General features: G+C 45.1%; 1 protein-coding gene across 3 annotated transcripts in view; it reads right to left on the bottom strand.

Moving 5' to 3' along the window:
- Nucleotides 1-10,646: 10,646 nt before the first annotated feature.
- The window catches only part of PSMD1 (proteasome 26S subunit, non-ATPase 1), a 92,267-nt gene continuing 88,766 nt past the window's right edge, over nucleotides 10,647-14,147 (bottom strand). For 2 of the 3 annotated variants that reach the window (XM_063104413.1, XM_063104428.1), the window contains one exon: nucleotides 12,398-12,651. In XM_063104413.1, the coding sequence (XP_062960483.1) occupies nucleotides 12,505-12,651 (147 nt within the window). In that variant the 3' untranslated portion in view covers nucleotides 12,398-12,504. Of the gene's footprint in view, nucleotides 10,862-12,397; nucleotides 12,652-14,147 lie in introns of those variants that run through there. The other variant, XM_063104422.1, reaches the window with a different exon arrangement.

The following is a 14,147-nucleotide window of genomic DNA, read 5'->3' as shown; positions in this document are numbered from 1 at the left end:
TTGGAGTTGGGGTGGAAGGAAGCCAGCAAGGTGCTGCTTGGGGAAAGGACAAAAGTGCTGGCTCCAACAGAGGGGGACTTGGGGACCAGAAACATCTAATACAGGTAGGATGTTTATTGTGGAGTGTACAATATTGTGCCTCGATTTCCCTTCTCCCCTTTTCCCATCATGATAAGACCAACCATTTTTAGCTGGGCGTACACTGCTAGGTGATTCATCTCTGGCCAAATGAAGGCAGAAATGGTGGGGACAATTTCTGGACGTGTCCATGAACGGTAAGTAGCGGTTTTCTTCCTTTCCCCTTCCTGGTGGCTGGAATGCACATGTGCTGTTCAAAGCACAGGGGCCTCGCTGGACCGTGCGGTGACCTCGGGAGAGGAACGCATGCACAGTAGCTGTGCTTGTCTGCTGGGGCTGCCGTGACAAAGTACCCCAGCCTGCTTGGCTGAAAACAACAGGAACTTTTTCTCACACACTTCAGGAGGCCAGAGTGGAAATCAGGATGTCAGCAGGGTTGGTTCCCTCTGCAGGCTGCAGGGAGAATCTGCGCGTGCCACTCTCCTCACTTCCGCTGGCAACCCTTAGCATTCCCTGGCTTGGAACTGCATCCCTCCAATCTCTGCCTTCATTGTCATGGCCTTGCCCTGTGTCTGTCTCTGTGTGTCCTCTCCTCTCCTTATAAGGACGCCACTGGATTCAAGACCTACGCCTACTCCAGCATGACCTCATTTTAAATAATTACATCCACAGGATCCTATTTCCAGATAAGGTTACATTTGGAGGCTCTGGGTGGAAATGGGTTTTGCGGGGGACACCATTTAGCTCAGTATATGAGTACAAGATCCAGGGGTGTGGGTCCCTGACACTGAGGCCAAGCCACTAATATAGTCACCCTCTGAGCCCCTCGTGGCATCTATACATTTCTCCGTGGGGGGGAAGGGGTGGGTGAGGACACTTGAAGGGGAGCCAAGGTCCTTTGTGGATGGGCACAAGTGAAAACCGAGAGAGTGCCTGGTTGCCAGAGCCTGAGGAGGAGGGGCAGCTGACACCCCCTGAGCCCAGCCACATGCATCTGCTGAGCTGCACTTTCTGGGCTAGGCACGTTGATTTGGGGGGCCTGGGTGAAGGATCCCAGCATTCAGTGGGTGGACCCAAAGGATGGAGCCTGGGGAGGGGTCCTAGGACCTGAGAGCATCAGGAGGGGTCCTAGGACCTGAGAGCATCAGGAGGACCTGGCTGCCCTGGCGGGTGGGAGGAGGTGGAGGCAGCTCCAGGGTCTCTTAGCTCTGTGCCTGTGATCCCCTGTCCCAGCACGCATGGCCCCACAATGTCCTCTGACTTTCTGCACAGCCTGGGAGAGATGTGAACTCAAGGCCCCCGTCCTCGTCCCAGGCTTTCAAAGAGCCAGTGGGTAACAGGGAGTGCCTTGCCCCTGTCTGGCTGCAGAGCAGCTTACGCAGATGTGGGCAGCACCCCCAGCCTGGCCACAGCACTCTACTTAGAGCAGATACCAGGCTATCGTCCTGGCCCGGCCCACTCCTGAGCTAGAAGCCTGGAACTGGCAACCTGACCAGCCCAGACTGGAGATCAAGGCAGGTGGTCTCCGAGGCAGTCCAGCCAAGCCCCACAGATCCCTGTTTCTGTGGTGACCACAAGGCCAGGCTCAGGGCAGCATCCTCTGGGGGGCCCAGCAGGGGACAGAGGGAGAGGGTGGCCCCACTGACTACTGGGACTCAGTCTCACTTTGACACTGTGTGGACCTGGGCTTCCACGCATAGCAGGGATCGGCAGGGAGGCACAGGATGACCGGGCGAGTCACCACCTTGTCCTGTGCCTCCATTTCTCCTTCAGCCTGTCTGTGATGGTCCCTCCCTGGAGCAAGAACCAAAAGGTTGAGAAACAAACATTTTTGCTTCCAAGTACAACTGTAGAAGGAGGGGCAGGGCCAGCTTCTTCCAACCCTTCTTCCTGAAGCCAGCCTGGAAGTACCAAAAGGAGTCTGGGGAGTAGCCCTGGCCCTCCAGGGAGGTGGGGGCACTGGCCATCCCACCACTGCATCCAGGGGTCTCTGAGGACAGTGTTGCACTATGGTTCCTCCCCCCCACACACACATCTAGGTCTTGGTCTGGACCCCAAAAACTCCTCAAATCTAAGCTGTCCGGGCCTTCGGACAGCCAGGTCTCAGGCCCGGCCAGCTTTGAACTCACAACCACCCAGGTAGGCCTTTTGCCATCTCCACCAGCAGCACCAAACCCAGAACCCAGGTCTGGGGAAAGAGCCAAGAGACAGGGCTCTGATCTATCCTGACTCACGCTTTCTGGAACTATCTGTCTCATGGGTGTACCTGTCTGGAGAGAAATAACAGGGGTCGTAGACAGGCAATTGTTTAAATTTGCAGTTGAAAGTCTGGCTCACCTAGGATTGAACCTGAAAGCTGCCTCCAACTGGGGACTCCCCAGGACATGGAGTGCAGTGGAGCCCAAGCCTGAGAGGGGACCCTGTCCAGGAGGCTCCTTAGCTCCCTGCCCTCCGCAGTCCTCCACCCAGGCCACTCAGGGAAGCTATGAGCGTGCTGCTAGGGGAGCCCATTCATTTTCTCTGCCTGCTCAGCCCTCACATGGCATTTTAGGGGAGAGGCTGAGAATTGTGCAGAGGAGTCCAGGCCTGCTGGGAAGAATGGGAGGGGAGCCCTCAGAGGGCCCCCATTGAGAATGCCCGGCTGACCTGGGTGGTGGGTCTCTACCCTCCCAGACTCCCCCTTTAATAACATGTGTTCTAATATCCTCTTTCCTATCCTAAAATGAAATTTCTAGAAAATATAATCTATTTGCCTACAAGGTTTTAAAATGATCATTATAATGCCCTACCTGTAATAGAAGAAATAAAAGGAAAGCAATTTATAAAACATATATAGATATTTCCATGTGTAAACGCTTAGGCCAACTACACCAGAAGACATAAAATGTCTGATGCATGTGGCCTCGGCCGTCAGTCATGCACACGGGCACGGGTGTGCGGTGGTGGCGGTGACTTAACAGTGCAAGTGATGGGGCCATCTTTGATGTGAGTTTTCAAAATGATGAACAGCTCTTGGTAAAGTTCTGAAGCAGGCCGAGATCAGTGTTGCCTCACCCGCACCCTGCAGGACCTCCAGCATGGTGGGCTCCCTCCAGGAATGCTGGTTGGGTTCCCAGTCCTTGTGGAAACCAAAAATGCCCCGTCAATGTGTGCAGTGCCTGCCAGGGGCGGTAGTGCCCCCACCCTGAGAACCACTGCTCTAGGCTGAGGAAGTGCAGGGAATATGACACTGAACTGACCCAAGTCCAGTGCCAGGAGCTAATGACCCATTGTGGGAAGAGGCGCCGGACGCAGTAAGGACAAATCCAGGGGGAGTTGACAAGCACCACCCAGTGCCTCCAGCCTCCCTCCCCCCTGTGGAGAAGGCACCGTCAGGCTCCAGCAAGAAGCCTGATCTCCTGCTCACCCCCACGTAGTCACTGTCAGTGACCAAGTTGTGTCAACTTGGCCAAAAAGGTCTCTCAAATCCATGCTTTTCTCTTGGTCACTTCTGCGTTCTCCTTAGCTGAGCCCTGCCTCTCCAGCGGATGTCTGCAATGACTTCCTCTCCTGACTCACCCCTCTTGTGACCCCAGTCCCCTTTCAGTTGCCCCATCTTCCTCCTGGGAAAGCCACCGGGTTAGTCTGCCTGGGCTGCCGCAATGGAATACCACAGACTGGGTGACTTAAACAGCAGACATTTATTGTCTCAGTGCTGGAGGCTGGAAGTCCAAGATCAAGGTGTCGACAGGTTTGGTTTCTTCTATTACAGTTAGGGCATTATAATGATCATTTTAAAACCTTGTAGGCAAATAGATTATATTTTCTAGAAATTTCATTTTAGGATAGGAAAGAGGATATTAGAACACATGTTATTAAAGGGGGAGTCTGGGAGGGTAGAGACCCACCACCCAGGTCAGCCAGGCATTCTCAATGGGGGGCCCTCTGAGGGCTCCCCTCCCATTCTTCCCAGCAGGCCTGGACTCCTCTGCACAATTCTCAGCCTCTCCCCTAAAATGCCATGTGAGGGCTGAGCAGGCAGAGAAAATGAATGGGCTCCCCTAGCAGCACGCTCATAGCTTCCCTGAGTGGCCTGGGTGGAGGACTGCGGAGGGCAGGGAGCTAAGGAGCCTCCTGGACAGGGTCCCCTCTCAGGCTTGGGCTCCACTGCTCTTGTGGCCTCTTGGCTCCATGGTCTGACAAGCACAGGGCTCCAGGAAAGAGAGCAAGAAGCATCTCAAAAAGTGGGCTGCTGACGGGCCGACCCTGTGGCTCACTCGGGAGAGTGCGGCGCTGGGAGCGCAGCTGCACTCCCACTGCGGGTTTGGATCCTATATAGGGATGGCCGGTTGGCTCACTGGCTGAGCGCGGTCATAAAAAAGGACAAAAAAAAAAAGTGGGCTGCTGCCAGAGTTACACAAACCCAAAGTCTTTTTTGACAGTGAACAGCAATTGCCACGATGGGGAAGCCAGCAGGGCTCATGCCATGTTTTGGGTGTACTACAGAGACCTGTCCAAGTGATAGAGCATAACAGATTTTTAGCACAAGATCAGCCATGTTAGAACTTAATGCTTAGGAAAGAATTGTGCTTAAACAATGGACGATCACTACAACTTGTAAGAGTAATAAACCAAGGTCATATATCAGTAGCTTGCAGAACTAACAGTTTCTGTCTGAGGTTGCAGATGTCCTGGGAAGGAGATAAAGTCAGAGCCAAGAAATCTGACTCCAGGCCTCACAGGACTAAAGACAAAGAGAGAGATTAAAACATGCTGACCTGCACGCACTCGCTGATCCCCAGCCCTGCATCATTTTTAATGCACTTCTCCCTTTGTCCTTTGTCTTATATAAACCCCTCAGAAAACCTGAGGCTGTGAGACAGTTTTAGCCCAGCTGTCTCTTCAGGCCTGAATAAAGCTTCCTACCGGGCACCAACACTTGGGACTCAACGGTCTTTTGTTCTGAGTAGAGAGCAGCCGAACTTGGGCCCCAGTAACACAAAGTCAGAGCATACAGCACTCCCTCCTGCGCCCTTTGCTCCATCGATTTCGTTTCTGGGGAACTCTCCTTCAGGAAGTACATTCTGTCTCTGGGTACGGCCATGCTGTACTGGTAGGGAGGTCCTGCATTAGCCCTTGGAGACATCTGTCTTGCAGGGAGGGCTTTTGCTGATGCCTGCTCTCATCCATGCTGTTGGAGGGGTCCTGGGGTCCTCACTATTCCTGTGTTCACACTCCATCTAAATGACACGGAGAACATGGTCTTCTGAGGCAACTTTGTACAGGACAGTGTTTCTCAGTGTGGTGGTCTCCGGGCCACCTGTATTAGAGTCATCTGAGTGCCTGCTAAACTGGGTGGATTCCTGAGTTGGACTCCAAATCTGCTAAATCACTGCCACAGTGGTTAAGAAATAAACAAAAATACAAACAAAAGAAACAGGTTTTGGGTTGGCCGGTTAGCTCAGTTGGTCAGAGCATGGAGTTGTAACACCAAGGTTAAGGGTTCGGATCCCCATACCGGCCAGCCACCCGTCCCCCAAAAAAGAGAAGAAGAAAGAGGTTTTGTAGTTAGTGAGACCTGAGTTCCAGTCCGGAACTTACTATGTACCCTTAACATCTCTCAGCCTCATTTTCTTTATCTGTAATATTTACCTCACAATAGAATTGTGAGGATTAAAGATGGGTGATGTGAGTAAGGTGCTGAATGCAGTGCCCAGCACACAGGAATGACATACATTTTTGACACTATCATCCATCCATCTATCTGTCCATCCAAGAAGTATTTACTGAGTGCCTACAACGAGCCAGGAGCTAGTCTAGGCACTAGGAATTCAGCAGTCATCAAAAACAAACTACTTGTCCTCATTAAGTTTTATATGTCAGACAATTGTAGTGTCATGGAGAAAAATCAATTAGGATCAAGGGCATGGCCAGACTCCCCAAAGCTAAAGCAATTATTCATCCTGAAACCAACAGGCATTATTTATCAGACACTATAACAGGGACACTGGGAAATACTTTGGGGCTTGCTCTTAAGGAGCTTATTTATAGACGGGTTGGGAAACAAAAATCATACACACACAGGAAACTACTGGAGAACTATAATTGCCTTGCAAAGGATGTGTCAGACGTGCCTGAGAATAGCTCCAAGGAGGGATTAATGAGGGCTGACAGTGGAGTGTAAGAGAATCTCCCAAGCAGGCTTCTCATCCAGAAACAAAGGAAGGAATTTGCCTAGAGACCCTTACTGGAAATGCTAGATCATATGCAGCATAAGCAAGAAGACTTGTGCACTTATAAACCTCTTAATTCTCTGGAAAATGAACCAGGGCTTCTCACAGAAGATGATGGCGTAAGAGTCAGCAGCCGCTTAAACCAGGTCATGGGAATAAGACTTAATGGGAAACCCTTTACCTCTGGCCAACTCTTGGCCAGGTCCTAGCTTTGTATAATGCCCCAAATCTTTAAAGGATATCTTCTGGATGCAATTTTATTATAAATAAATCACTGATTTGGAAAACATTGAGTGCACTCACCGAAAGAACTGCCCAGTTCCCAGCAAACAGAATGCCTATCAATGGGCTATATTCTAGAGGCTACGGGTAGTTGGGAATGATGCTTTTGTAAGTAATGCCTTTCTCAATAGGCATACTGGCTTAGGAGTATGAAGGATGATACAAACTTGGAGCAGAATATGGATATAGGATAGGCAGAGAAATGGCTATTTGTGGTTCTGCTGACCCTTTGGAGCAAATAATCCCAGAAAATTAAGAGGCCAGAAACCAATGTGATGAAAAGATGAACTGGAAACACAGCTGCAAATAATGGCTTTCAATGTTGAACAAGTCTGAGTGTCCTCGTGTGTAAAGTGAGAATTTAGCGACACCATTCTGATTCAACTAAATTTTAGTGAATGCTTACTTAAGTTCTGTTCTTTAACATAGATCATCTCTAGATAATAGCATCTACCTTTTAGGGTGGTTGTGAGGAATGAATAACAATACATGTGGTTCTTACCATAGTGTCTGGCACATAGTAAGCGTGTAATAGTTAGCCATTATTTAATACTCATAACAACTTTGAGATGAATATTATTTCCTCTGTACCAATGGGGAAACCACTAAGGGGCAGGATCAGGATCTGAACCTGCCAGAGTCCACAATCTTCCCATTATGTCAGCCCTGACAGTTTTAACTGTAAAGAATGAGAGGATAGAAAAGGAACTCAAACTCTGGAAACGGCAAAAAGCACTCGCTAAGGGATTCTCCGGAAAGTGGAAGTGTTGTCTCATATACGATGGATATAAGAAGGTTAGGGACGTGTCTGGGACAAAGCCACAAATGCTTATTTACCCAAGTTCATCTCTTCTCATCATCTCATGCCAGTTATAGCTTCTAGAGACATTATCTTGCCTGTAAACACAAAGAAAAGCTGGGGTTCTTCAAGAGCAAAACCAATTAAAAGACAGTCCTTAGCAGGAGCATTCAGTCACTGTGGGAAGACAGTGAGAAGAGACATGTAGGCCCCTGGGAAAGGCAGCTCTGAAACAGATGGATAAATGACCTTCTTCTGTGCTCATGAGCACTGTCCTAAATTGTTGTTAGTGCTCAGTGTGGCTCCCTTCTACCACTCTCAAGAATAGTTAGCCAACGAGTATGTGACCATAATCTATGTGCTAGGATTACAAGGGTGAGCAAGCCAAATGTGGGGGAAGTTAGGCAAGTAAACTAGGCAGTGAATGGCAATACAGTGTGAGAAAGACAATGACGGGCAATATCACATGCTGGGGAAGCAGAGAGAAGAACCTCGTCCAGCCTCAGTGGGAGAAATCAGGGTCTTCTTGGAGGAAGACTCTAAATACTGAGACCTAAATAACTAGTAGGTTTACCAGATCTAGAAGGAAAAATGGTGGGAATCAAAAGAGGAGAGTATTTCAGGCAGAGGGAACAGTGTGAGCAAGGGCCAGTGACAGAAGCCTTGTTCTTTGGAGGAAGTGAAAGCAGTTCTGAGTGAGGTGGGAGAAGAGTGAAGAGACGGGAGGCTCGAGAGGTGAGCCACAGCCAAGGCCTCGGTCAGCCATGGACACATATTAAAGAATTCGGGCTTTATTCAACAAGGAAGCACTGAAAGCTTTTAAGGAGGAGACTAACATGACTTCCTTTAGAAAGATCAATTTGGAAAATGGATGATTGAGCCAGGTCTGGAGGCAGAGAGACCAGTTGAGTGCTTTAGCTGGTGGCAGTGAGTGGTAGGGAAAGACAGTGAGTGAACTGGAGAGACATCTGAGAGGCTGAGCACTGAGTCAAGGTGAAGCCTGGGTTTCTGGTGTGGGCAACCAGGTGGAGGGCCTGGCATCAGTCCGAAGGAGTAGAGAAGGCTGGAAGTGGAGTGTGCTTGGATATGTTGTTTGAACTGCCCGTGAGGCAGCCTAATGTGATTGCTCCTGGGTGGCTGGATGTGCACATCAGGAGCGCAGAGGAAAGGAAGGTATGGGAGGGATGTGGATTTCAGAGTCAACAGCACAAAGATGGTGAATGAAGGTGTGAGATGGATGAGGTTGCTTGGAGAATGCAGAGATTTGAGAATAGGACCGAAGACCAAATTCTGAAGAAGGCTAAAACAGTTAAAGAGCAGTTGGAGGGAGTAGGGCCTGCCAGAGAACCAAAGAATACCTGCACAAATAGACGCTTAAATAAACACTTAATCAATTTGTTGAATGAAGGCGGGGTCAGAGACAGGAGAAAAATCAGAGCATGTTGTAGAAGCCAAGGAGAGTATTTTTAAAAGGCAGGAGTCAACAGAATCCTCTACCTGCAGACCAGTAGGAGAAAGACTGGATTCTAGGAGTAAGTCCAATTTAAGAAGCCAAACTGTTTATTTCCACCCAGTTTCATTGTTGTGCATCCACTTGCCTTCAACTCTGAAACAGTGCACCACAATGACATCATCTGGGGGTAATCACTGCCATTTTCCCTTTTGTTTCCTCTACTGGATGTATTCTAGCTCCCATCCTGTCTTCATATGACTTTATCTCACCCTGTTCTATTTCACTCTAGATTTCCTTGTTCCTCGATTAGCTCTCAGTGCTATGCATTTCCCTGGAAGTCTTTGAGGAAAAAAATCCATCAGGAAAGCTGACAGTCTCATCATAATCTGATGCATGTGGCCATAGTAGTTTACAGCCTGCACTGTTTAAAGCTATAATCTCAAGATTTTAATTCTGAATTGGACTGCCTAACAGGAACTAGTGCTGCTTCCTGAAGATCAATCTATTATTTTGTAAGGAATGTAAAACTTTGGCGGGAGGCCAGTGAATATACCACTCCTCCCAGACTACTCAATTTTGGACAGTGACATCATCGAGAGACCTCTGTTTTTTAAACATTTCATATATTGAGGGAAATGTAAGAGATAATTCTGAAATGCAAGCAATGTTAAGAGCATGAACAGGAAGGACAATAGCTAATGAGAGGCTGGGAAATGAAATAATCACTTTTACAGAATCATTTGATATTGAGGAAACAAGGAATTTACAAAGGAGGGGATACAATGAAATTAACCAGTGAGTGGAACCATCCTTTGGGATCAGTAACTATTTGGTAGATGAATGTATTAGGGCTGATCTACCCAGGAGTTTGTTTCCTTTGAGAACAGTTTTTTTTTTCAGACTCAGAAGGCTATATCCTAAATCAAGAAGTGAAAGAATCAAGGTGGGAGCAAAGTGTCGTTCACATATAATTTTGGGAACTACCTTTAAATATAAATGACTGAAGACCAAAATGCAAAACAACTCAAATCCAGCTATTATTCATTCTCATGACCCAGTAAATCAGAAAGACCCATTTTACATGCCAGAACACTAGGAGATGGGGTAAAGATCAGAATATCGAGCCTGCCTGCTTATTCTACAAGTCCAGCATCCAAGAAAGGCCTGATAATCTAGAAATCAAAATTGTCAAAACTATTTTGTACTTGTCAGAAGTATATAAACTGTATGTACTTCAAATTTCTGCATCTTATTGCTTTTAAATATCTCAATTTCTTAAAAAAACATTTTAAAAAATGGAAAAAGAGAAAGGAAAAATAGGTACATCATCAGATCCTGTGGCTAAATGAAAAATAATTTATTTCTGTTGTCCTTAATGGGATCAAAAGCAGAAAACAATAAGCAAAGGTGGTTAAAAAAATGCTTCTGAGCTGTCTACACAGACATTTCTCTTGGATCACTAAAGGGATTTCTTCAGTAAGTGACAGCACCCCACCCTCTATCCCACTAAAAAAACTGCAGAGAATTCCTGGGGTGATGAGCCAGGTTTGACTTTTTTCTTTTCGTTATTTTCAAATGGTCTATAATTTAAGAATAATTCCTTGTAACACCAAGATCATGGGTTCGGATCCCCATACCAGTCAGCCACCCAAAACAAATTTAAGAATAGCTTAACTTCTTCACCAATATAAAAGCCATGTATACTAATCCTAGCAAATCAAGGAATTAGCTCTTTGCATTTATGTATTTCATGGTGGGGGATTAGAGCCATTTATCAAAAAGCCAGGCTGAAAAACAAATAAGCAAAAGTCTTGTCCATCTGGAGATTTTAATATATTTATTTGAAAACCAGGTTCTGTGAAAGAGTACACTAAATAGTCATATATCTTCTCTTCAACCAAAGACTTGGAGACAGGGTTCTTCGGGTCAGCGCAGAGGCAATGTGATACATGCATTGAATAGCAGGTCTCAGCACGAATTTCCTCATAGGTTTTTCCAACATGAGCCTGGACAATCTTCAGATGAGCAAATGAGATCCTGGGATAGGGAAGGGGTATAAACTAGGGTCATTCTTATATCAAAAACATTTTTTTTTTTTTTACTCTTAGCTGTTGAAATCTAAAACTGGGCCCAAACCCTGCCTCTGTATTCCTAATATGCCAGTCTGTGCCAAAACAGACTATGGTTTTCAAACTCCTAATGTGGTGAATAATTTAAAAACTAACAAGAATCCAATTTCCAGCTATAAACTTCTAAGCCATTTTGTAGTTAATTGCCTCGAAAGCTGTAAACAGTTTTTTGTAAGGTATTATGAAAGGCTGAAGGTAACTAATGTCAGTTCAATTCTGTGATAGAGACTGAGTGATCATGATATCTACACTGATATGTAATGGTTGAATAAAGCTTAGAAAATCATCAGGGCTGAAAGATAATTTTCAAAAGTAAGTTTAGATAGCAGGGAAGTTACCCTTTCTCCAAGGCCCAAACTAATAGTCTCCCTCGGGCACAGATATATTTTCCTACTAATGGCAGGATTTCTGCCTTAATATTCATCAAGATTTCTGCAAGCTTTCATTAATTGCTAGTCAGTGTGTTAACACTCACCATACTAGATTTGCCACTAGACCTTTAAACATATTTTTTATTTTGTGATAATGTAATAAATGATATTGTCCTTATTTACTTTTAAGAAGAGAATTCATAGTTGTCTGAAAATGCATTTGTGCTAGGGTAGAATTAGAGAACCTTCATTATATAGTTCACATATGTCTTCAAATATGTGATGACCATTCAAAAGAAACGGGGCAACTAAGCATGACAATTTCATAAAATTATATTATTCCAATCTTCCGTATCTAAAGACCCCTTTCAAGCCCTTTAGAACAGTAGAGTAAAAATAATCTTTTTCAACTGAACAAAGCTTTGTGGTTTAGTCTAACTGAGCCCAGAGTTCCTAGAAGCACCCTGTCTTACTGTCTTACAGTCTTACACACACTAGGTGTTCAACAGCTCCACTAAGTAAATGAATATTAAGGCTTTTAGTGCCAAAAGTATTGACAAAGGAGACAGGGAGAGAGAAGAATCAGTGAGAAGTCTATAGCTGCGCTACTCAAAAGTGTGACCTATGGACCAGTGCCAGTCCACCAACTATAACTGATCCACTACAAGGAGCTTACATCAGAATGTGAATCAACTCCATCAGTAAGCAAACTGTGCAGTTCAGGTGACTTTTTTGTGGCTGGCCAGTATAGGGATCTGAACCCTTGACCTTGGAGTTATCAACACTGCCTAGGTGACTTTTTTGGAGAAGACTTTCTCTTTGAGAAAAGCACTGAGTAGATTTACATTCTGGAACAAGCTTCCTATCTCCTTATGGACCTATAAAACAGTTTGCAGACTAGCCACTTTGAACAGCAGTGGTACAGTACTAGAGAGTAGAGTCAATGAAGAAAGAAGAGTCAATGAAGAAAGAAATGGAATTCGTGGTTATGTATGCAGAAAGAGACTGAAAAAGCGAGAAGTTTTAATACTGTTTAGGTAAATAAGGATTAAGCACAAAAGGAAGAGAAAAAGTGAGATGATGCCCTTGCATAAAACATTTATTGACAAACATTTATTGAAGTTATTGACGAAGGGATTTTTCTTCATAAACAATTCTGTTGTAGACACACCTCTGGTCCTTAATCATCAATATACTCAAATGGTTCTGGGGGTTCTGGCTCTTGTTCTTCCTCCTCGATTTTTGGGCCATGTGCTGCCACAGGTTCCACCAGCTCTTCAATGTCTTCACTGGTATCCTTCAGAATGATGATGCCTCCAATGGAGAGCTGTAAACACAGAGAGGGAGTGAAGAAGCACAAGCTCCACTCATATTTCAAGCCTGTTCCACAATCTAGAGTCCATACTTATTAAATGGTACCTTAAAACTACTTGAATGATTTGGAAGTAGAAAACTGCGGTAGAACTATACTAGGATAAAAATAACTGTGATCTATAAGGAGTATTTATAAACTTAACCCGGTGGCTCTGGATGGTATAACAAGTGACGCTGTTCTACTTGGACGAGGCATACCAATTTAAGAATAGTATTTTCCAGCTATAGACCTGACCTGAATACTAGCCTCGGTCTCACTGAAGGGAGAATTATTATTGTCCAAATACAGTATTCTAACGCCTTCCTACTCAAGATGTGGTCGGGGACCAGTAGCAAGCACCATTATCATCTGGGAGCTTATTAAAAATGCAGAAAAGCTGGTCCCACCCTACGTCTACAGAATCTGCATTTTAACGAGATCCCCAGTTGATCTGTATGCAGATTAAAGTTTGAGAAGCACATTAGTCTAATACACACTTTATTATTTGTGGGATGACCATCATTTTGGACACAAGAGAAACTATAAATGAAAAGTAAATTTTTCTCCAGCAATTCAGAACAATGTAGAGAATAATATAAATATTGTAGACATATGGGTGTTTTCACCTTAAATCTATAAATCCTTGTGATGCAAGCCAATGAAAACATAGGTGGAAGATGAAAAGGAAGTAGACTGTAGCACAAATTCTATTAAGCCCTCTCCCAAACATATTAGCAGAAGGTAAATTCAAACACCAAACTATTCACCCATCTCTGGTGTGTTAATCTTATTCTATTTGCTTGCCTGTGTCAAAGGAAATGGAAAGCTGCTCTCTGTAATTAAATCAGTCAACAGTGCCAGGGCACATCTGGACAAAGCATATTTCTACCAAAGCACATTACTGGGAAGGACAAGAAGCACAAGCCATTAGTCAAATGATTCACATACGTATAAGCATCTCTGCAGTTCACCCTAATCCGATTTTTACTTATCAGACCTCTTGCCCTGCCATGCTTTGAAACTGGTGTGCCTTTATGAATTTCTAAATCATTTCCCTTCTCCCAACACACACATAACCACGCACATTAATCCATAATTCTCTCCCTGAAAAAGTTTGTGTTTCTTAAAGAGGATACATCTTATGAACAGACCCTGCCTGTACCACCACCCCAAAGGCAATCAGAGTATATGGCCACTGTCCTAATTCTTCATAGCCTAAAAGTTTACTTGAACCTTCTAATGGATGGACCAAATAAAGATGAATCTTCTACCAAAAAGAGGAAAATACCCATGTTCCCAAGAAGACTTTCTGTTTTTTGGAAACATATAGCTCCAGGTTATAACTACCATTTCATGCATAACTAGAATGAAATAATCCAACTCAAATCCTGCAATATAATCAACATATGGAAAGAGCTGTTTACAGCTTACATGGTTTAGATTTATTAATGCTTTATATTCATTTATGT

Source organism: Cynocephalus volans, chromosome 1, assembly GCF_027409185.1.
Source record: "Cynocephalus volans isolate mCynVol1 chromosome 1, mCynVol1.pri, whole genome shotgun sequence".
NCBI classification, from domain to species: Eukaryota; Metazoa; Chordata; class Mammalia; order Dermoptera; family Cynocephalidae; genus Cynocephalus; species Cynocephalus volans.
The sequence above is the reverse complement of the archived record's forward strand: the minus strand, read 5'-3'. Positions and strand labels throughout refer to the sequence as shown.